We start from the raw sequence: 22,005 nt of genomic DNA on the forward strand, positions 1-22,005 counted from the left end.
TAATGATTGTCCGATGGCCTGGACCCTGGGCACGTGACTTGAGGCCAGGCACTTTAGTGATGTGTTGACTCTACAGCTGCCCCCAGTGTGTGGATGAGGAAACTGAGGCTCAGAGGGCAAAAACTTTTGTCCAGATTCCCAGTCCCAGCCTGTCTGCAAGCTGCCCTTCCCGTGGTACTTCCTTGATGCCGGCACAAATCAAGAACTGTGGCGAATAACCCACCCACTCTGCCTTCTTGCCATCTCCAGGAGATGAGAACAAGATGAGTGCCCTATCCCCATTTTCCAGATGACAAAAGAGAAGCTCAGGGAGGAACAGCAATAGCCCCCAAGACCCCAGAGCGAGTCCCCGCAGGCCCAGGGCCTGACCTAGGTCTCCCGCCCCCAGGAGCCACCCTGAACCCCAAGGGCAATGCCAGTGGGCCTGCCCGCCTGGCCCTGTGTCTTCCTCTGGAAGTGTCCGATTGTCGTTCTCGAAACAGGGATGGTGCGGGGGGGTCATGGCAGCCCCACCTGCTCCCAGGCGTAACAAACACGAGGTGACAAGAATCAGAGGGGAAATATTTATACACACCGCGGAGCTTCCTGCGCACCTCAGAGAATGTGGCCCTCAGCCGGAGCGCCGCCTGTCATCCCAGATTACCTCAAAGCCTCCCAGCCCACTTAGTATGCCGGCTCCCCGCTCCCCGAACTTCTGAGTCATCCATTCTGCCCATGCAGACACTCCTTCACTGACATTATCTTTAACGTTTTGTAATCATGAAATATTAATGACCGATATTGAATTTAAAGTACAATTTGTGTCTGAATCCTTCAGTGGAAAGGGCAGTTGTAAAGGGACAGTCTTCAAAGAGGCTGGGTGGGGTGGGGGACTTGGAAAGGCTGGCCGGGTAGGGCTTGCCCAGGGGCCGCATCCAGCAGCCTGGGAGGATACCGGCTGGCTGACCAGGACAGCAAAGCGGTCACCTTAACCAGACCTGCTAGAAGCTCCCCCATCTGGGTCACCCGGCCAAGTCACGTCTCACAGCACCCAGCATGTCCCTTCCTGCCACCAATTTATAGATGCATTTATTTGCATATTTAGTGACTCCCCTCTTTCCCAGCATCTTCCACGAGGACAGGGTCTGATCCGTATCTGCAACTTTCAGTACCTGCCAGGTGCATAGCAGAGTGTGTGAATATTTACCAAGGGGACAAACAAATGCGCTCGTGCAGCCAGTGGGGACACAGAACAGTGTGGAGCACGGGTGGAGACGGGTACTGAATGTCTCATCTACACAGCATGGGCCATTGGACCACCTTATTGGGTCACTGAGGACTGATAACTAGTGATAAGAGCAGCTTCTACTTATTTAAAATTTACAGTATACAGACATTGGGCTGTGTTTTGTATAAAACATAATGCCCTCAAGGGATTAGATGTCACACATGGCAAGTGCCTAGCATGGTGTGTGGCACCCAGCGGGTGGAATTAATAGCCAGGGAAGGTGTCTGAGGCTGTAATCCCAGTGACTCGGGAGGCTGAGGCGGGAGGCTCGAAAGTGCAAAGCCAGCCTCAGCAACTTAGCGAGCCCTGTCTCAAAATTAAAAATATAAAAAGGGCTGGGGATGTGGCTCAGTGGTTAAGCGCCCCTAAATTCAATCCCTGGTACTAAGAAAAGGGGGAACGGAATCTGAAGGGAGAGGGATTGTCGGATGGCAGACTCGGGCCTCGGACCCCCCTGCCCCCTGCTTCAGCCGGGGAGACTGGGCCCCACCAAGGAAAGGTCCCTCGCCCTTGAGGCTTTCTGACTCCCATCCAGTGCTCCTTGGAAGGCCACAGAGGGAGGAGCAGGGTGACCGCACAGTGCTCTGTCTCCTTCAGCAGCTTTTCCCCATGTCCCCCTTCAGTCAAGGTTCTCTGAGGGCCTCTTGTCATCCACCCCACAGCCTGGGCTGGGCCCTGGGATCTGGTGATAAACATGTGTGGCCACGGCCCTGGGCTCACAGGAGGCCAGGGGAGAGGCAGGCCAGCTGTCAGCTATAGCAGAGTCCAAGTTAGGGGGCCGTGGCGTTCCTGGGGAGCAGCCAGCGCCTGGCCCACCCAGAGGGGGCAGCAGGAAGGGGTGTCTGAGGGAGTCTCAAGGGCCAAGGGGGGTTTCTGGGTACCTGTACGCGAGGCCTGGAGGCTTGGCGGCCCTGCCCATTCTGAGGACAGACGGAGAGGTGTGGCTGGAGGCCGGGGCTGGGAAGAGCTGGAGCAGGTGGGCTTGGGTGAGGGCGAGGGGACAGGCCTGGAACGTCCCCTGCTGAATCTGACATCTCTTAGAGGTGACAGGAGCCAGGGCAGGTCTTTGAGCTGAAGAGGGCCACGAACAGATGCGCGGTCCCCATTGCTCCCTCAGGCTCCGGGGAGGGAGGTTGGAACCCACAGGAGGCTGCAGGGGACTCGGGCACAGCCCCGTGCTGGGGTGCCCAGGCAGGGCCTGACACGTGGCCGGGAGCCTCAGGAGGCTGGGGAAGAGGCTGTGCACGGGAGGGGTGGACCCCCATCACCAGGGTAGCGCACCTCAGGCCTGGGCTCCTCTGGGCCTGGTGACACCGGGGTCCTGTGCCACCTTAGTGCCTAACAGATGCTGGCAGGGACGAAGATTCTGTGGCATCCACGGAGTCTGGGGGAAGCATGGGGCCACCCAAGTATCAGGAACCCACTTGACCCCTAGGAAAGAGAACGTTCTCTCCTCCGCTTCCCCCAAATTCTGGGGATGCCATGACCTCGGGGCCCCTGCTTCACCAGAAATTCTCCTCGTCCCTCAGAGGAACGAACTTCCCCAGCGAGGTCAAGCCCTCCCACCTCCGTGTGGAAGCCCAACAGAAGGTCACGGTCCCTGCACCCCGTCCTCTGGCGGAGGCACGTGGGGATGGGACCGGGAGAACCAGGAGGTACCCTCTCCAGAGCACCCCAGCTGCTCACCCAGCGCCTCCTCCTCCTCCTTGGTGGTGGGTAATTGGGATGATCAATCTTCCTGCCCAGCTGGCCAGCTCCGCTCAGAGCCTGGTGCTCAGATGCAATTTAATTCCTGAGGAAGGGGGCGGGGCGTGGGGGCGGGGCTGGCGGCGGGGCCCCTCCCCGCCTGCGCTTCCCCCCTGCCGCCCGCCCCCCACGCCCAGGACCTCATTCTTCCCTCTCTGGGCATCTCTTTCTCTGGGATAGCCATTTGTTTTCTGGATGAGAAGACTGGTTTCGAGAAGGGCGGGGAGAGGGTCACGGCACCACGCTGCTCCTCAGAGGGAGGGGTCCTGGAGGGGTGCAGCGGTCCGTCCAGGAAGGCCTTGCCCTCTCCTGGTCCCCTCCCCAGCATCCCCGGTGCACAGGCAGGGGAGCCCCAGGCCGCGCAGTCCCCTCCACACATCTTCATTGAGCAGCTACTATGTGCCGTGCGTACAGCCCTAAACAATAGAGACAGAGGTGCCGCGGGCAGAGAGAAGGAGGAAGAGGAGCAAGTAGAGTAGGAACCCAGAGGATGCTGGAGGGACACCACCGAGGGGCGTGAAGCAGGGAAGTGATGTGCGTGGGTGGCACAGGGACACTGGGACCCCAGGGAAAGGCAGAGGGAGAGGTGAGGGATGAGGTCGGGCGGCAATGGCAGGACAATCCGTGGGCCTTGTGGGCATGTCCAACTTGACCCATCCTCTGAGTGTAGTCAAGGAGAGCTTCCTGGAGGAGGCAGGGCATTTGTATGGGACCTCGAAGGCAAGAAGGTCTGGCACACCGAGGGAGGCAGTACCCTCTGGTGGTCCAAAGTGCCCCCTTTGGAACTGGGCCTGTGTTCAAGTCCCAGGTGTCACTTGTTCCCTGCAAGGGAGTTGCTTCACTTTCTGAGCCCATTTCCTCATAACACAGCGATGATATTAGTCCCAACCTCCATGGGAGTGACAGCATAAAATCAGGCAGAACAGACCCTGAACATGGCCGGTGCTCAGTACGCGGTTGCTGCTGTCCTTCTGGGAAGGAGCACATTCCTTCTGTCTTTAGGCCAGGCCACATGGCCTCTTCCTTCCCACTGTTTTCTAACACCCTCACACTCAGTTTAGTCCAGATGGCAGGTGAGTGACTGCCAGGGGCTGGAGTTTCCTTGGAAGAATCTACAGCCTCCTGTCCCACCCCAGGGCCTTTGCACATGCTGATCCTACTCCACAGAACAGTCTTTCCCTTCCCATTACCTTTGCCTGGTTACTTCCTAGCCAGATCTCATCAGAAAAATCTCTTACGCCAAGAAAACATCCCTGTGCCCCACCAGGGTAGGACTTCCTGCCTGCTATTCTCCTAGCTCTCCAACGCTCTTCTCTCAGCTCTTGCCATAGAGGAGTAGCATCTGTCTCTGCCACTAAACCAAGAGACTATGTTGTTCTTGCTCTTTGCTGTGTCCTTGGTACAAAGGAGATTCTTAATCCATAGTTGTCAGCAAAAACCACAAGCCTAGTTCCAAATGGCCCCATCTAAGCTGTCTCTGCTGTCATAAGGAACTCGGCAGCCCAGCGAGGTAAGAGACCTACCACGTGGCCTAGCAGTTCTCCTGCCCTGAGTCTGGTCTCTTCTGAGGTGCTCACACAGCTGCCTAACCTCCTCAGTCCCCTCGGGCCCCGGGGCTCCACCTGCCACCTCCCCAGCTTCATGGTGAGCCAGCTCACGGAGGAAGCACCGGGCCAGAGCACGTTTAATTTTAATTTAGGAATCGGCTAAGGCTGCGGGCCTGCTCAGCTCCGGGCTGTCAATCAGCCTTCCTCAAGGCTGCATCAATTAGTTTAAAAATATTGAATGTAATTTTGCCTGACACAACATATTGCAGCTACTGCAAAATATAATTTATTTTAGAAGAAGAAATAATTAAACTAATTTGCATGTCAGTCAGCTGAACTGAGATGCCAAGGGGGGAGACTGTGGGAGAGCAAGTCCCCAGAGGGGGCACCTGCCACTGGGCATTGGGGAGGTCAGCCTGAGCCTGGGACCGAGCAGGAGCTGCCGTCAAACGGACAAACCTCAGGCAGCAGGAGAGCGGGTCCAGTGTATCTGGACCAAGCACTTAGACTCGGGAGGCTCAGGACCCCGCCCTGACTCGGGGGAAACTCCCACCCGTCACTGGGCCTCAGTTTCCGCATCCACAAAATGGGTTTAACAATGGGCCCTCTCAGGGGTGTTTTGAGACTCACTCAAGGACATCTGCAAGAAAGTTTCTCTCAGTTGGAAAATCCTGCACGGAGGTCAAGGTTAGGCAACTGATGGAGTCTTTGTAAGCAATACAAATATGTAAGAGGATAGACATAGAAATGATCAACAATACTAACTGCGACCAGGAGGGGTTGGGAGAAACCAGTTGGAGGTGACCTGCCAGTCACCCTAGGTCACTTGTTGGCAGTCCTTGATCACATTAGATTTCCCTGGGGAACAGTTAAAGCAAAAACAATGACCAAGCATCCCGAGCATTGTGCTGGGATTTTTTTTACAGCGTCTCAGGCAATTCTTATGTTTCCAGCCCAGAGAACCAGGCACCAGGGTAGGCCATAAATGCCGGGATCCTGGGCCCGCCCCGGAGCCGAGGTGGCAGCCTCAGCAGCCTCAAGGCACACCTCGTCAGCAAACTCCTTCAGCGCCCCACCCTGGGGATCCGCCCTCGGCATGCCACAGGGGCAGGGCCTTCCCCAGGGGTGACTTGCCACCTTTTAAAAGAGGAGGTTGGCGAGCCCCTGGCGGAACACACAGCAGTGAGACAATCCTGGGGGTCTCCCAGCAGTAGGACCCGCTGGGCATCCTGCCTGCCCTGTGGCCTCCCTCCTCATGGCCCATCGGACCCGGGCTCCCCTCAGCTGCTGCACCGCACTGCGACCCCGCGGCTCCCCAGGCGTGGGCTCCTGGCTGCGGGCCTCGCCCTCCTCTCCCCATCTGTCTGTGGAGCTTCTCTGGCAACACATGCTCTTAAAAATAACGGCTGGCCCGGCACCCCCAGCACGACTCCCACCTCTCAGCCCGGCGAGGGCCCTCTAATCGCTGAAGCGGCAGATCTGGGTGAGCCGAGGAGATAAGGTGCCCCAGGCTAAGGGGAGCTCCAGAGAGGGGTCGGGTCTGAGCTAACGAAGGACTCCTCCTTCCCTCGACCCCCACGAGGCAGCCCCGCTCGCCCCCACCCCATTTCTCTCTTTATCAACACACAAGCAGCTGCTGTCAGGGCCCTGAGTTCAGAGGAGAAGGTGGCCCACCAGCCCCACTGCCCCAGAACTCACGGGGTGCCAGCTGCTGGAAGCTTCCAGCCTGCCACCAAAATAACTCCCTGCCAGCCCAGCTGGAGACCCCGTCATCCGAGTCGGTGCTTGGAAGTGGGGTGCTGTTTCCTCTCCCGGGATGCCCCCGAGGTCAGTGGCAGGTGGAACAGGTAAGTAATGATCCCAGGGCCAGACAGCTGAGGATGAGGTGCAGCGAGCATGCAGAGCCCCAGGACAGGGAGAGGCCAGAGAGGGACAGCGTGCAGGGTGCTGCTCAGAGAGGCCAGGCTGGGTGCAGCGCTCACATCTGGAGTCATTTTGAGGATGTCTATTTATTTACCAAACACTTATATAGCACTTGTGTGTGTGTGTGTGTTTACAGTTGCATGTGGTTTACAGACATTAACCTCTCTCTTAACCAACCTATTACTATTAGACTTGTTTTGCAGGTGAGGAGCAAGGCACAGAGAAGTTAAGTGACCTGCCCCAGATCACACAGCTACTAAGTGGCAGGGTTGGGATCAGAACCATGAGACTCAAGTCCTTGCTCTTCCTCACTGTGCCCTGTTCATTTTCCATGTGTGGAAACTGATATCAGAGAGCACAGGGTCTCAACCAAGGTCAAACCCTGGGGCAGGCTCTCAGCCACACCTGGAATCCAAGCCTCCTTCGGTCTCCATCCTTCCATGCTTCATTCTTTTGTTCAGCTTACTCTGTGCCACATCCGGCAAGGCCCGGGATGCGGAGGGAGATAAGACCGGGGCCTTGACCTCGTGCACATCCCAGCTGCGTTTGCTGGCCAAATTCCACCTCCTTCGACTGGTCTGGCCCTTTCAGGATCAGGTCCGCAGGGACCAGAGGTCTGGGAGTTCCGCTGACCGCTGACCTCTTCTTTAAAGTCCCCATGTTTTAGTTTCACCTTTGCATCGTGAAGATACGAGTTGTGCCAAACCGCTGCTGAAATGATGGCCGTGGGCGCTCCCGGTGCATCCCACGTGCTCTGGGTGATGGGATGGAGGCGGGAGTGGAGGTGATGGTGTTGCTGGGGACGGGGGTGCACTGGTGGTGACCCTGGCGATGGTGGTGAGGCGACGATGGTGATGGTGGTGGCCATGGCGGAGGAGGCGATGGTGGTGGTGGTCATGGAGGGACGGTGGTGGTGGAGGTGAGAATAAAGGGTGGTCTTGGGACTTGTGACGAGAGGCGACGAGAGCAGGGCCCGTGGACATGCTGCTTCCAGCATGATGGCGGTGGTGGCGCTGGCAATGGTGCGGGCGGCGTGGCCGGCCCTGGTGGTACTGACCTATCCTGCCAGAAGCGGCGAGGAGAGTCGATGGCAGTGATGGCTTAGTGATGGTGGTGAGGGTGGCAGTGGTGGTCTTGGTGTTGGGGACGATGGGTGGTCCTGGTGTCATGGTGGTGATGATGCTCACGGTGCAGGTGCTCCTGGTAATGGTGGTGGGGAGGGGACGGGGACCTTGACTCACACAGCCCATGTGTCCCCAGTCCTGTCCTCTGACGAATGTGGTCCACCCAAACGACCTGTGGGCCCCACCGCCTGGTCCTGTCCTGGTGGCCCTCGTCCTGGTCCTGTCCTGGTGGAGGGCCTCGTCCTGGTCCTGTCCTGGTGGAGGACCTCGTCCTGGTCCTGTCCTGGTGGAGGACCTCGTCCTAGTCCTGTCCTGGTGGTAGCCCTCATCCTGGTCCTGTCCTGGTGGCCCTCGTCCTGGACCTGTCCTGGTGGCCCTCGTCCAGGTCCTGTCCTGGTGGAGGACCTCGTCCTGGTCCTGTCCTGGTGGTGGCCCTCGTCCTGGTACTGTCCTGGTGGCCCTCGTCCTGGTCCTGTCCTGGTGGCCCTCGTCCTGGTCCGGTCCTGGTGGCCCTCGTCCTGGTCCTGTCCTGGTGGCCCTCGTCCTGGTCCTGTCCTGGTGGTGGCCCTCGTCCTGGTCCTGTCCTGGTGGAGGGCCTCGTCCTGCTCCTGTCCTGGTGGAGGGCCTCGTCCTGGTCCTTTTCTGGTGGCCCTCGTCCTGGTCCTGTGCTGGTGGAGGACCTCGTCCTGGTCCTGTCCTGGTGGTAGCCCTCATCCTGGTCCTGTCCTGGTGGCCCTCGTCCTGGTCCTGTCCTGATGGCCCTCGTCCAGGTCCTGTCCTGGTGGAGGACCTCGTCCTGGTCCTGTCCTGGTGGTGGCCCTCGTCCTGGTACTGTCCTGGTGGAGGGCCTCGTCCTGGTCCTTTTCTGGTGGCCCTCGTCCTGGTCCTGTCCTGGTGGAGGACCTCGTCCTGGTCCTGTCCTGGTGGTAGCCCTCATCCTGGTCCTGTCCTGGTGGCCCTCGTCCTGGACCTGTCCTGATGGCCCTCGTCCAGGTCCTGTCCTGGTGGAGGACCTCGTCCTGGTCCTGTCCTGGTGGTGGCCCTCATCCTGGTACTGTCCTGGTGGCCCTCGTCCTGGTCCTGTCCTGGTGACCCTCGTCCTGGTCCGGTCCTGGTGGCCCTCGTCCTGGTCCTGTCCTGGTGGCCCTCGTCCTGGTCCTGTCCTGGTGGTGGCCCTTGTCCTGGTACTGTCCTGGTGGAGGGCCTCGTCCTGGTCCTTTTCTGGTGGCCCTCGTCCTGCTCCTGTCCTGGTGGTGGCCCTCATCCTGGTACTGTCCTGGTGGCCCTCGTCCTGGTCCTGTCCTGGTGGCCCTCATCCTGGTACTGTCCTGGTGGCCCTCGTCCTGGTCCTGTCCTGGTGACCCTCGTCCTGGTCCGGTCCTGGTGGCCCTCGTCCTGGTCCTGTCCTGGTGGCCCTCGTCCTGGTCCTGTCCTGGTGGAGGGCCTCGTCCTGGTCCTGTCCTGGTGGAGGACCTCGTCCTGGTCCTGTCCTGGTGGAGGACCTCGTCCTAGTCCTGTCCTGGTGGTAGCCCTCATCCTGGTCCTGTCCTGGTGGCCCTCGTCCTGGACCTGTCCTGGTGGCCCTCGTCCAGGTCCTGTCCTGGTGGAGGACCTCGTCCTGGTCCTGTCCTGGTGGTGGCCCTCGTCCTGGTACTGTCCTGGTGGCCCTCGTCCTGGTCCTGTCCTGGTGGCCCTCGTCCTGGTCCGGTCCTGGTGGCCCTCGTCCTGGTCCTGTCCTGGTGGCCCTCGTCCTGGTCCTGTCCTGGTGGTGGCCCTCGTCCTGGTCCTGTCCTGGTGGAGGGCCTCGTCCTGCTCCTGTCCTGGTGGAGGGCCTCGTCCTGGTCCTTTTCTGGTGGCCCTCGTCCTGGTCCTGTGCTGGTGGAGGACCTCGTCCTGGTCCTGTCCTGGTGGTAGCCCTCATCCTGGTCCTGTCCTGGTGGCCCTCGTCCTGGTCCTGTCCTGATGGCCCTCGTCCAGGTCCTGTCCTGGTGGAGGACCTCGTCCTGGTCCTGTCCTGGTGGTGGCCCTCGTCCTGGTACTGTCCTGGTGGAGGGCCTCGTCCTGGTCCTTTTCTGGTGGCCCTCGTCCTGGTCCTGTCCTGGTGGAGGACCTCGTCCTGGTCCTGTCCTGGTGGTAGCCCTCATCCTGGTCCTGTCCTGGTGGCCCTCGTCCTGGACCTGTCCTGATGGCCCTCGTCCAGGTCCTGTCCTGGTGGAGGACCTCGTCCTGGTCCTGTCCTGGTGGTGGCCCTCATCCTGGTACTGTCCTGGTGGCCCTCGTCCTGGTCCTGTCCTGGTGACCCTCGTCCTGGTCCGGTCCTGGTGGCCCTCGTCCTGGTCCTGTCCTGGTGGCCCTCGTCCTGGTCCTGTCCTGGTGGTGGCCCTTGTCCTGGTACTGTCCTGGTGGAGGGCCTCGTCCTGGTCCTTTTCTGGTGGCCCTCGTCCTGGTCCTGTGCTGGTGGAGGACCTCGTCCTGGTCCTGTCCTGGTGGTAGCCCTCATCCTGGTCCTGTCCTGGTGGCCCTCGTCCTGGACCTGTCCTGATGGCCCTCGTCCAGGTCCTGTCCTGGTGGAGGACCTCGTCCTGCTCCTGTCCTGGTGGTGGCCCTCATCCTGGTACTGTCCTGGTGGCCCTCGTCCTGGTCCTGTCCTGGTGACCCTCGTCCTGGTCCGGTCCTGGTGGCCCTCGTCCTGGTCCTGTCCTGGTGGCCCTCGTCCTGGTCCTGTCCTGGTGGTGGCCCTCGTCCTGGTCCTGTCCTGGTGGAGGGCCTCGTCCTGCTCCTGTCCTGGTGGAGGGCCTCGTCCTGGTCCTTTTCTGGTGGCCCTCGTCCTGGTCCTGTGCTGGTGGAGGACCTCGTCCTGGTCCTGTCCTGGTGGTAGCCCTCATCCTGGTCCTGTCCTGGTGGCCCTCGTCCTGGTCCTGTCCTGGTGGTCCTGGTCCTGGTACTGTCCTGGTGGTGGCCCTCGTCCTGGTCCTGTCCTGGTGGTGGCCCTCGTCCTGGTCCTGTCCTGGTGGCCCTCGTCCTGGTCCTGTCTTGATGGCCCTCGTCCTGCTCCTGTCCTGGTGGAGGACCTCGTCCTAGTCCTGTCCTGGTGGTAGCCCTCATCCTGGTCCTGTCCTGGTGGCCCTCGTCCAGGTCCTGTCCTGGTGGCCCTCGTCCAGGTCCTGTCCTGGTGGAGGACCTCGTCCTGGTCCTGTCCTGGTGGTGGCCCTCGTCCTGGTACTGTCCTGGTGGCCCTCATCCTGGTCCTGTCCTGGTGGCCCTCGTCCTGGTCCGGTCCTGGTGGCCCTCGTCCTGGTCCTGTCCTGGTGGCCCTCGTCCTGGTCCTGTCCTGGTGGTGGCCCTCATCCTGGTCCTGTCCTGGTGGCCCTCGTCCTGGTCCTGTGCTGGTGGAGGCCCTCGTCCTGGTCCTGTCCTGGTGGTAGCCCTCATCCTGGTCCTGTCCTGGTGGCCCTCGTCCTGGTCCTGTCCTGGTGGTCCTGGTCCTGGTCCTGTCCTGGTGGTAGCCCTCATCCTGGTCCTGTCCTGGTGGCCCTCGTCCTGGTCCTGTCCTGGTGGTCCTGGTCCTGGTACTGTCCTGGTGGTGGCCCTCGTCCTGGTCCTGTCCTGGTGGTGGCCCTCGTCCTGGTCCTGTCCTGGTGGAGGGCCTCGTCCTGGTCCTGTCCTGATGGCCCTCGTCCTGGTCCTGTCCTGGTGGAGGACCTCGTCCTGGTCCTGTCCTGGTGGTAGCCCTCATCCTGGTCCTGTCCTGGTGGCCCTCGTCCTGGTCCTGTCCTGGTGGTCCTGGTCCTGGTCCTGTCCTGGTGGTAGCCCTCATCCTGGTCCTGTCCTGGTGGCCCTCGTCCTGGTCCTGTCCTGGTGGTCCTGGTCCTGGTACTGTCCTGGTGGTGGCCCTCGTCCTGGTCCTGTCCTGGTGGTGGCCCTCGTCCTGGTCCTGTCCTGGTGGAGGGCCTCGTCCTGGTCCTGTCCTGATGGCCCTCGTCCTGCTCCTGTCCTGGTGGAGGACCTCGTCCTAGTCCTGTCCTGGTGGTAGCCCTCATCCTGGTCCTGTCCTGGTGGCCCTCGTCCAGGTCCTGTCCTGGTGGCCCTCGTCCAGGTCCTGTCCTGGTGGAGAACCTCGTCCTGGTCCTGTCCTGGTGGTGGCCCTCGTCCTGGTACTGTCCTGTTGGTGGCCCTCGTCCTGGTCCTGTCCTGGTGGCCCTCGTTCTGGTCTTGTCCTGGTGGCCCTCGTCCTGGTCCTGTGCTGGTGGCCCTCGTCCTGGTCCTGTCCTGGTGGCCCTCGTCCTGGTCCTGTCCTGATGGCCCTCGTCCTGCTCCTGTCCTGGTGGAGGACCTCGTCCTAGTCCTGTCCTGGTGGTAGCCCTCATCCTGGTCCTGTCCTGGTGGCCCTCGTCCTGGACCTGTCCTGGTGGCCCTCGTCCAGGTCCTGTCCTGGTGGAGGACCTCGTCCTGGTCCTGTCCTGGTGGTGGCCCTCGTCCTGGTACCGTCCTGGTGGTGGCCCTCGTCCTGGTCCTGTCCTGGTGGCCCTCGTTCTGGTCCTGTCCTGGTGGAGGGCCTCGTCCTGGTCCTGTCCTGGTGGCCCTCGTCCTGGTCCTGTCCTGGTGGTGGCCCTCATCCTAGTCCTGTCCTGGTGGTGGCCCTCGTCCTGGTCCTGTCCTGGTGGCCCTCGTCCTGGTCCTGTCCTGGTGGCCCTCGTCCTGGTCCTTTCCTGGTGGAGGGCCTCGTCCTGGTTCTGTCCAGGAGGAGGGCCTCGTCCTGGTCCTTTCCTGGTGGAGGGCCCCGTCCTGGTCCTGTCCTGGTGGCCCTCATCCTGGTCCTGTCCTGGTGGCCCTGGTCCTGCTCCTGTCCTGGTGGAGGACCTTGTCCTGGTCCTGTCCTGGTGGCCCTCGTCCTGGTCCTGTCCTGGTGGAGGACCTCGTCCTGGTCCAGTCCTGGTGGCGGGTCTCGTCCTGCTCCTGTCCTGGTGGCCTTCGTCCTGGTCCTGTCCTGGTGGTGGCCCTCGTCCTGGTCCTGTCCTGTTGGAGGGCCTCGTCCTGGTCCTGTCCTGGTGGAGGGCCTTGTCCTGGTCCTGTCCTGGTGGAGGGCCTCGTCCTGGTTCTGTCCTGGAGGAGGGCCTCGTCCTGGTCCTGTCCTGGTGGTGGCCCTCGTCCTGGTCCTGTCCTGGTGGCCCTTGTCCTTGTCCTTTCCTGGTGGAGGGCCTCGTCCTGGTCCTGTCCTGGTGGAGGGCCTCGTCCTGGTCCTGTCCTGGTGGCCCTCGTCCTGGTCCTGTCCTGGTGGAGGACCTCGTCCTGGTCCTGTCCTGGTGGCCCTCGTCCTGGTCCTGTCCTGGTGGTGGCCCTCGTCCTGGTTCTGTCCTGGTGGTGGCCCTCGTCCTGGTCCTGTCCTGGTGGTGGCCCTCGTCCTGGTCCTGTCCTGGTGGCCCTCATCCTAGTCCTGTCCTGGTGGCCCTCATCCTGGACCTGTCCTGGTGGCCAGCCTCGTCCTGGTCCTGTCCTGGTGGAGGGCCTCGTCCTGGTCCTGTCCTGGTGACCCTCGTCCTGGTCCTTTCCTGGTGGAGGGCCTCGTCCTGGTTCTGTCCTGGAGGAGGGCCTCGTCCTGGTCCTTTCCTGGTGGAGGGCCTCGTCCTGGTCCTGTCCTGGTGGCCCTCGTCCTGGTCCTGTCCTGGTGGAGGCCCTCGTCCTGGTCCTGTCCTGGTGGAGGGCCTCGTCCTGGTCCTGTCCTGGTGGAGGGCCTTGTCCTGGTCCTGTCCTGGTGGAGGACCTCGTCCTGGTCCTGTCCTGGTGGCCCTCGTCCTGGTCCTATCCTGGTGGTGGCCCTCGTCCTGGTCCTGTCCTGGTGGCCCTCGTCCTGGTCCTGTCCTGGTGGAGGGCCTCGTCCTGGTCCTGTCCTGGTGGCCCTCGTCCTGGTCCTGTCCTGGTGGCCCTCGTCCTGGTCCTGTCCTGGTGGTGGCCCTCGTCCTGGTCCTGTCCTGGTGGCCCTCGTCCTGGTCCTGTTCTGGTGGCCCTCGTCCTCGTCCTGTCCTGGTGGAGGCCCTCGTCCTGGTCCTGTCCTGTTGGAGGGCCTTGTCCTGGTCCTGTCATGGTGGCGGGCCTCTTCCTGGTCCTGTCCTGGTGGAGGGCCTCGTCCTGGTCCTGTCCTGGTGGCCCTCGTCCTGGTCCTGTCCTGGTGGCCCTCGTCCTGGTCCTGTCCTGGTGGCCCTCGTCCTGGTCCTGTCCTGGTGGTGGCCCTCGTCCTGGTCCTGTCCTGGTGGCCCTCGTCCTGGTCCTGTCCTCGTGGTGGCCCTCGTCCTGGTCCTGTCCTGGTGGCCCTCGTTCTGGTCCTGTCCTGGTGGCCCTCTTCCTCGTCCTGTCCTGGTGGAGGCCCTCATCCTGCTCCTGTCCTGGTGGCCCTCGTCCTGGTCCTGTCATGGTGGCGGACCTCTTCCTGGTCCTGTCCTGGTGGAGGACCTCGTCCTGGTCCTGTCCTGGTGGCCCTCGTCCTGGTCCTGTCCTGGTGGAGGACCTCGTCCTGGTCCTGTCCTGGTGGAGGACCTCGTCCTGGTCCCGTCCTGGTGGCCCTCGTCCTGGTCCTGTCCTGGTGGCGGGCCTCGTCCTGGTCCTGTCCTGGTGGAGGACCTCGTCCTGGTCCTGTCCTGGTGGAGGACCTCGTCCTGGTCCTGTCCTGCTGGCCCTCGTCCTGGTCCTGTCCTGGTGGCGGGCCTCGTCCTGGTCTCATCCTGCCCAGCCCTCACGCTGGATGCCTGCCTTCCTCCTGTGCTCTCCTTACAGACAATCACGCTCAGCTCTCCAGGGCGTCCCTGAGGATCCGAATCCTGGATGTGAATGACAATCCCCCCGAGCTGGCCACTCCCTACGAGGCAGCCGTGTGTGAGGATGCCAAGCCAGGCCAGGTACTGCTGAGGGGCCGGGAGGGGGCTGCGGCTGGGGCGGCCAGGGCACCCTCTAGCCTGGCCAGAGTGGCCGGCCTCACCCTCAGCCCCGCCCCTTCACCCTGCAGCTCATCCAGACCATCAGTGTAGTGGACAGAGATGAGCCGCAGGGCGGGCACCGCTTCTACTTCCGCCTGGTCCCTGAGGCTCCCAGCAACCCCCACTTCTCTCTGCTGGATATCCAAGGTGAGTTACCCTGAGCCACCCAACCCCGGATGTATGCAGGGAGGGCCTGGCCTCCCCGCCCTCTTCCCTTATTATAGAGGGAGGGACTGAGACACCCAGGGGACCAGTGTGGGGTCTAAGGTCACAGAAAGCCTGGGCCCAGCTGGGACTGTTACCAAACCCACGGGTCAAGCCACCAAGAACAAGCAGGGTGTGGGCTGGCAGAAGGAGAGGGGCATCCCAAGGGTAGAGAGGGGTCGGTGGAAAGATCCAGAGAGGGCACAGGCGGGGGCAGAGCGGGGACCCCCTGCTGTAAGCAACGGTGAAAGGAAGCCCCACACACGCTGTCCTCAGACCGCGGCTCGGAAGTGCTCCTGCCCCGCTTCCCTCCGCATCCTATGACCTCCCTGGAGGGTGGTTTCCCGGCCCCTCTGCCAATTTTCAGGTGATAAAACTGAGAGTCTAAGAGGGAAAGGGACTGCCCAGGACCCTACGGGGAGACAGTGGTGAGCAGGGCTCAAGGCCACAGCTGCCCAGATGCAAGTGCTTCCTGCCCAGCTCACACTTTGGAAGCCCCCTGCCCGCCCCCCACAGCTGAGTCCTCAGTGAGACTGCACCCAGGGCTCCTCAGGAGTTGAAATTTGAAGCCTTAAGGGGTGGACTGAGGGGGAGGCCGGTGCCAAGGCATCAGAGTGAGGGCCCTGGGTCCCCGCTCCTCATGCAACCCTGGCAAGTGTCTGTCTGGCCCTCTCTGAACCTCAGTTTCATCATCTGTAAACAGGGGCTAATAATGCTCACCACTCCGAGTGGCTAGGTGGCCCTGGTGGGATGAGGGCCACCACGGTATATTGTTAGTACCTAGAGCACATCAATTCCCACATCCAGCAATTATTTTTTGAGCAGGTCAGTGAGCATTACTGAGACTCAGCTTATGGGTCAAGCTCTGCTCTGGGCCTTGGCGATGCAATGGCAGATGGGAAAATCTCAATCCTCTGGGAGTTTACAGTCCAGCCAGGCAGGACAGAAATGAAACAGATGAATGCCACACTGGGGGTGACGGGCGGTTGGTGGAGGGAGGAATGAGGAGACCCACGAGAACCTGGACCTGGTTTTGTTCATTGCTGGACCCTGGGTGCCACAGCAGTGATGCCCATAATAGGTGCTCAGTAAAATGTGTTACATGAAACAAAAAATAAGCCAGGGTGAGAGGAGAAGCTGCTCTAAGCAGGGCGGCCTGGGTGGGCCTCTCTGGGGGAGCCGTAGCAAGGAGGGTCCTAAGGGAAACGAGGAGCAAGCCATGCAGATAGCAGGGCTGAGAACCATTTGGGTGGAAGAAACAGCTTCAAAGGCCCTGAGGTGGGAGCAGGGTTGGGATGGAAGGAGGCCTGTGGGCTAGAGTGGGCGAGAGACTGGGAGGACAGGGAGTCAGAGCGGCCGGTGACAGCTCAGGTTGGTTCCGCCTGGCCCTGGAATGGTTCTGCCATCAACCCCAAGACCTTTACACCCCAGCTGACAAAGGGAGAGGCCTCGGTGGCTTCTGAAGTCAGACCCATCTGTATTTTCAGGAGCCACAGTAAAACTATTTAACAGCCAGCCTGGCAGCTCAGATAACGAATCAGAAAACACCTAACCACAACCAGAGCAGGGCCCTGAGCCCCTCTGTGCCCAGCATTAATCCTTTGGGGCTTGATGGTGTTAAAGTTAGGAGGACGCCTGGAGGACACCTGCGGGAAGGGCTGGAGGGACGCGGAGCCCTAGCTCTTTAAACCTTTCTGGAAGTATTTCAATATTTTAACCACCGTACAGCCCAGCCTACACATCTCTCCACTGGTATTCTAAGCTGGCCCAAGACTCGCAGGTAGCCCTATCTCCAAGTTCACAATGCTTTCTGACCCTAGGGGCCTGGGTTGCATCCCAGCTGCTTTTTGACTTGTGACTCCCAGAGGGTGACCACCTGGTATAAGCCCCAGGGACAGCATGCTGAGGTCAGAGCAGCCACAAAGGTCTCTTCCTCCAGTCCCTGAGGCCCTTCCTGCTGCATGCCAAGCAAGCCCCTCCCCCTCACTGTATAAATATCCTAGGTGACAAATGGCTACCCCAACCCATCTGTTTCTTTGTACAAATTTGTAGCCAGTTTGGAAACGTGATTTATAAATATTGCTTTTGCAGCCAGGGATTGACACTGATGTATGTCAGGCCAGATGGATGGATGCAGAGCCAGGCACAGATCCCACCTAGAAGGGTAGGGTGGGGCCGGGGGTGGCCAGGGCTTCCCCAGCAGAAGCCAGCTGCTGCCCAGGAGGGTATCTCCATGAGTTCAGGGATGATGCTCGGGGAATCCCTTCCCCGGGGTGGAGGATAGCCGGGACCAGAGCTCTCGGAACATATGTTCACACGGCCAAAGGCAGCAACCTGAGACAGACATCTCCGCTCTTCTTGGCAACTTGAGACCAGCCAGCGCCAGACACTCATTTCTCAAATCTGTCTACTTGGTTCCTCCACTACCGCAATTATCTCACTGAAAACACGCAGCCCTTCCTAACTGCAGGTCCACGCCCATTCCTGAACTTAGGATCATCAACTTCCTTGCCCAGAAGGTAGGCGCAGCCAGGACGGGAACCATGACCGTCTTATTAATTGCTGTGCTCCCCAGGGGCTAAGAGTCTTGACATGTGGAGTGTGTTCAATGCGTATTTGCTGTTGAATGAATGGATGACATGTCACTAGGTCACTTATTTGCCTAAAATCTCCCAATCAATGGCCTCTCTTTAAAAAAATAATAATAACCAAATCCCTTACCAAAGTCAGCCTCCAAACTGTCCATGACGTGCTCCTGCCTCCCGGCAGCCTCAGCTCGACTCACTCTAGCGGTCACCCCCACCTCTCCAGCCACAAAGGACCACTTTAAGTTCCATGGACATATTACGTTTCTTCCAATCTCGTGGCCTGTGCCTGGGCTCTTCCCTTTGCCTGAAGTCGTTGCTCAGGACTCAGGAAGAGTGTTCCCTCTTCCAAGAGGCCCAGCCCCACCTCCCAGGCTGGTCAAGTCCTCTGATGTGCTCTTCCTGCCCTTGTGCCCCACGGCACTGGCCATGGTTTGTGAAATGATCACAAATGGACCCAACTGTGCGTTTGTTGGATTAGCATTCATCTCTCCCGTTAGAGTGTGAGCTCAGATCCAGGACTACAGGTAACTTAGCTCTATGGTTTTCCCACAGTGACTAGCATGGTGCCCGGCACATAGTGGTTAATTAAGATTTGTTGGAGGAGAGGGAGGGAGGGAAGGAACAAGGGAGGAGGAGGGAAGACAGGTAGATGGATGGGTGGGTAGAAGATGGAGGTACAATGGATGATGGATGGATGAGGATGGAGAATGAGGATGGATGGATGGATGGATGGGTGGATGGATGGATGAATGGATGGATGAACAGATGGATGGATGGATGAATGATTTCACTAGATAAATTCAAATAAGTCACTTCTCTTGAGCTTCCATTTCCACACATATCAAAGGAAAATACAGCCCCAGGTCTTGCTGATGAGGATTAACACAGCAATTTACTTAAAGTCTCCACACAGTCCAGATGCATAAAAAGCATCCAGAGTCCCACTCTGTTCCTCCTTTTCTCCACTCGCCCTTGAACTTCCTTTCTTCCCCAGTCAAAGGTGATGTCTTCATAGCTGGGGGACTCACCCTTTGGCAGAAGGGCCAGAGTCCAAGCCAAAGCTTGAGGATCCAGCCCATGACCACAGTTAGCCTGAGTCGTGATTCATTCAAGCATCGTTCCTCAAGACTGGCTCAGTGCCAGGTCCCGGCTGGCCAGGTAGTCAAGAGAGGGGCACTCGCTAGTTCAATGCAAGTGACAAGGGCTGCAGCCGAACAGTGCCTGGCACCTGCATTGTCAGAGTGGGGAGAGGGGCATAAATCCTTCCTTCCCAGGAAGCAGAGAAAAGAGGCCACAAAAAGGAGGTGACATTTAGCTGGAGCATGACGGATGAGGAATCTGCCCAGGCAGGAAGGTGGAGAGGGTGTTGCAGACAGCAGGAGCGTCCTGAGGAGTGGCAGGGAGGCCCAGCAGGGAGCAGGCGCGGGGTGCAGCCTAGGGAAATGGGGCGAGTGGGAAAAACATGAGCCAGCATTTGTGGAGAATGTCTAGATGCCGGGGACTATTCCAAGGATTATGCATGAATTACACCACTTAATTTTCACACGTGACACCCTTTTTCTCAGTTTACAGTGAGGACACCAGGGTCCAAAGGAGCTGAGTTTCCCAGGCTAGTAAATGATACACTCAGAATTCTATTTTAACACGTGCACGGAAATATTCAAATGTGTGTAAAAGTTTTAGATTAATATCATGGACCTTCCTGTGCCGTCACCTCCTGGGTGGTCTTCAACTCAGTACCAAACTTGTCTCCTCTGGACATCAGGTCGCTTCCTGGATATTCCCCAGTTACAAGCCAGTCCTTCCAAGGGCTCTTTTCCCTGTATTATGTCCAGGTGAGGAAGGTCAAATCTGGAGCACTGAATTGGGGGACTGTTGAAGAAGGCCTGCTGGGGAAGGGACTGGTCCCCATCCTGAGGTCCTGGGTTTCCTTTCCAAAGCCCCTATGAGGCTTGCATTTCCCTCTCCATATAAGAATAGGCTGACCTGAACCTCTGGGGCCACAAAGCTGGAGTGGGACCCAGGCTGCCAAAAATCTCAGTTCCAAGAGTCCAGCCTAAGGACTGTGAGGCTAGGAGGAGGCTGGAGGGCCTCCTTTGGTGAAGTTGGTGATTAATGGTGGGGCAGCGGCCAGCGGGGCTCCAGCCCTTCGTATCACCATGTCCTGCAGAACTGAGAGTCAGGGCAGCCTGACTCCCACAGGACAGGTATGCAGGAGGCAGGAGGGGCGGAGGAAGTAGGTGCTACCTATCACCTAGCCTTCCCAAGTCCTGCCTGGCTTTCCCAGCAACAGGCTGAAGCCATGAGGACCATCTGTGCCAGTTCACGCGGTCCTCTCTGGCTGCCTGCGTAAAAAGGAAAGTTGTGTATAAAGAGACCTTGTGTGCCAGGGTCCCCTCATCAGGACCCAAAGGCTGTGCACCCAGTCTTATTGGCTTGACCTCTAAATGAGAGACTCCTGGTTCCAGGATTCTTGACTGGCATGAAGGACAGAAAGGCTCCTCAGCCAAAGGCAGATGCCAGAGAGCATTCCCAATCTTCTCGGATGACCTCCGACTTGTCAGGGCCCAGTAAACCATGACCCAAGGCTCACAGGACTCCTAGGGTCAGAGAACACGGGGCAGCTGGAGTCGAATCCAGAACAAAACAGGCTGTTGAGATAATGATAATACTTTTTTTTTAACACAGTCAGGGTCGGGACCTTGGCCCAGGCAGGGACAGAATCTTGGAATAGCTGGGGACAGTACCTTGGCACAGCATGGAACAAAATCTTAGAAGAGCTGAAAACAGCATCCTGAGGCAGCTGGGAATAGAATCTGGGGACAGCCGGGGACAGCACTGTGGGCCATGCGGCTAAGGACAGGCTCTTTGGGCAGCTGGGGCAGAAGCTGGGGAGACTGGAGAACAGACCCATGAGTCAGCAGCTGTTTGGAGCACAGAGAGGCAAATCTCAAGGTGGAATCAGGAGGTGGCGGGATGCGGGTTGACCCCAGAGTCACGCACCACCCCCTTCTTCCGGAGCAGACAACACTGCCGCGGTGCACACACAGCAGGTGGGCTTCAACCGGCAGGAGCAGGACGTGTTCTTCCTGCCCATCCTCGTGGTGGACAGCGGGCCACCCACGCTGAGCAGCACGGGCACGCTCACCATCCGCATCTGCGGCTGCGACAGCTCCGGTGCCATCCAGTCCTGCAACACCACGGCCTTTGTCATGGCTGCCTCCCTCAGCCCCGGCGCCCTCATCGCTCTCTTGGTCTGTGTCCTCATCCTGGTCGGTGAGTCCACCGAGAGTCACCCGCCCCTCCTGATTGGCCCCCATCCCGGGGCCCTGGGTTTCCTTCCCAACTGCCCCTATGCATAGGCCCCAGTTTCCCGCTTCCTAGAAGTGGCCTGGCTGGTCCCACCTCCCACAGGAAGTCTCCTAGGTACAGAGCCGCCCCACATACTCCAGATAATGGTCCCCACCTGGGATGGCGCTCGTGCTGCCCACCTCGCCAGTCCAAAGTTCTCCCGCCCTTTAAAAGACAGGCACATCTTTTACATTTTTTCTCCATAAAGACGCTGCTCGGCTGCGCGGCCAGGTGCATCGCCCTACTATCTAGTCCAGGAAACTGAGGCTCGAGAGCTAAGTGGCTGGTGGGAGGGTACACGGGTGGTCTTCCAGCTAGAAGTTAGATCTTCTCACCCTGTGTCCCCTCCTCTAGCTCCACCACCTGCTATGAATTTAAACTGGGAGCAAAACTTTGGGACACCTGGGGCAGAAGCTTAAAAGGTTGTGGAGGGGGTTCCAAATCTGCTACCAGTCCCACCCGCTGCCATTGAACCCCGAAGTGTCCCCTGAGAAGAGGTCAAGTTTCCGGAGCTAAATGGGATTCAAGCAGTCCCCTGGCTCTTATCCCAGGGGTGGCCACTGATGCCCCAGTCCTGCTGCAGCTGGGCTGACAGGGGTCCTCGGGGTGTTCAGAGGGCAGCTTTGCTCGGTTCCCTGAGAGATGCCAGCTGCCCCCACCTCCCCCCCCCCCCCCCCCCCCCCAGCCCGCACGGCCATCCTCCAAGGGCCGGCGGCACGTGGCAGGTCTTCCGCAGACCCGGCAGGCTCCGCCTCGCCAGCAGGCCCCGCCCTCCTCCCCGCCCCCGCCCGTGGCTCAGAAACCCTTTTTCCAGCGGGTGCACTTTACAGCGGTTTCATTTTCCGAGGCAGTGCAAACAAATTTCTGCCTAATTGCCCACAAACGAAGAAAGTGCACATCAGTGCTCTAAAGGTGACGGGCGGAATCGCTGATCAAGCCTTGCACATCTGTCGCCTGCCTCCCGCAATCCCCACCATCTGCTCTCGCGGGCATCCCCCTCTGCAGATCCCGGCTTCCAGCTCTGAAAGCTGTCCATCCATCTTTCCCACTTGTCTCCTGACACCTTCCTTCCCTCCTGCCCTCCTTCTAGGCCTGGCCAGATCCTCAGCTTCATCCCTGTCTTAAGCTACCTTAATAGGTGGTAAGCCAGTACCCTACCCAGTGAGCAGCTGGCTCTGGCCACTGGCCTGACTGGAACTGCCTGGAGTCTAATCCCTGATGCAGTACCCAGCACATGTCTGTCCATCCATTCACCCACCCACCATCCACTTACATATCCAGCCAGTG

General features: G+C 59.7%; 1 protein-coding gene across 1 annotated transcript in view; it reads left to right on the plus strand.

Annotated features, from left to right (window-relative positions):
* The window catches only part of Cdh22 (cadherin 22), a 70,335-nt gene that overhangs the window by 45,739 nt on the left and 2,591 nt on the right, over nt 1-22,005 (plus strand). Inside the window, exons 8-10 of the mRNA XM_047540715.1 lie at nt 14,376-14,497; nt 14,605-14,722; nt 20,392-20,643. Of these exons, the coding sequence (XP_047396671.1) occupies nt 14,376-14,497; nt 14,605-14,722; nt 20,392-20,643 (492 nt within the window). The remainder of the gene's footprint in view (nt 1-14,375; nt 14,498-14,604; nt 14,723-20,391; nt 20,644-22,005) is intronic.

Source organism: Sciurus carolinensis, chromosome 2 (genome assembly GCF_902686445.1).
Source record: "Sciurus carolinensis chromosome 2, mSciCar1.2, whole genome shotgun sequence".
Taxonomy (NCBI): Eukaryota; Metazoa; Chordata; class Mammalia; order Rodentia; family Sciuridae; genus Sciurus; species Sciurus carolinensis.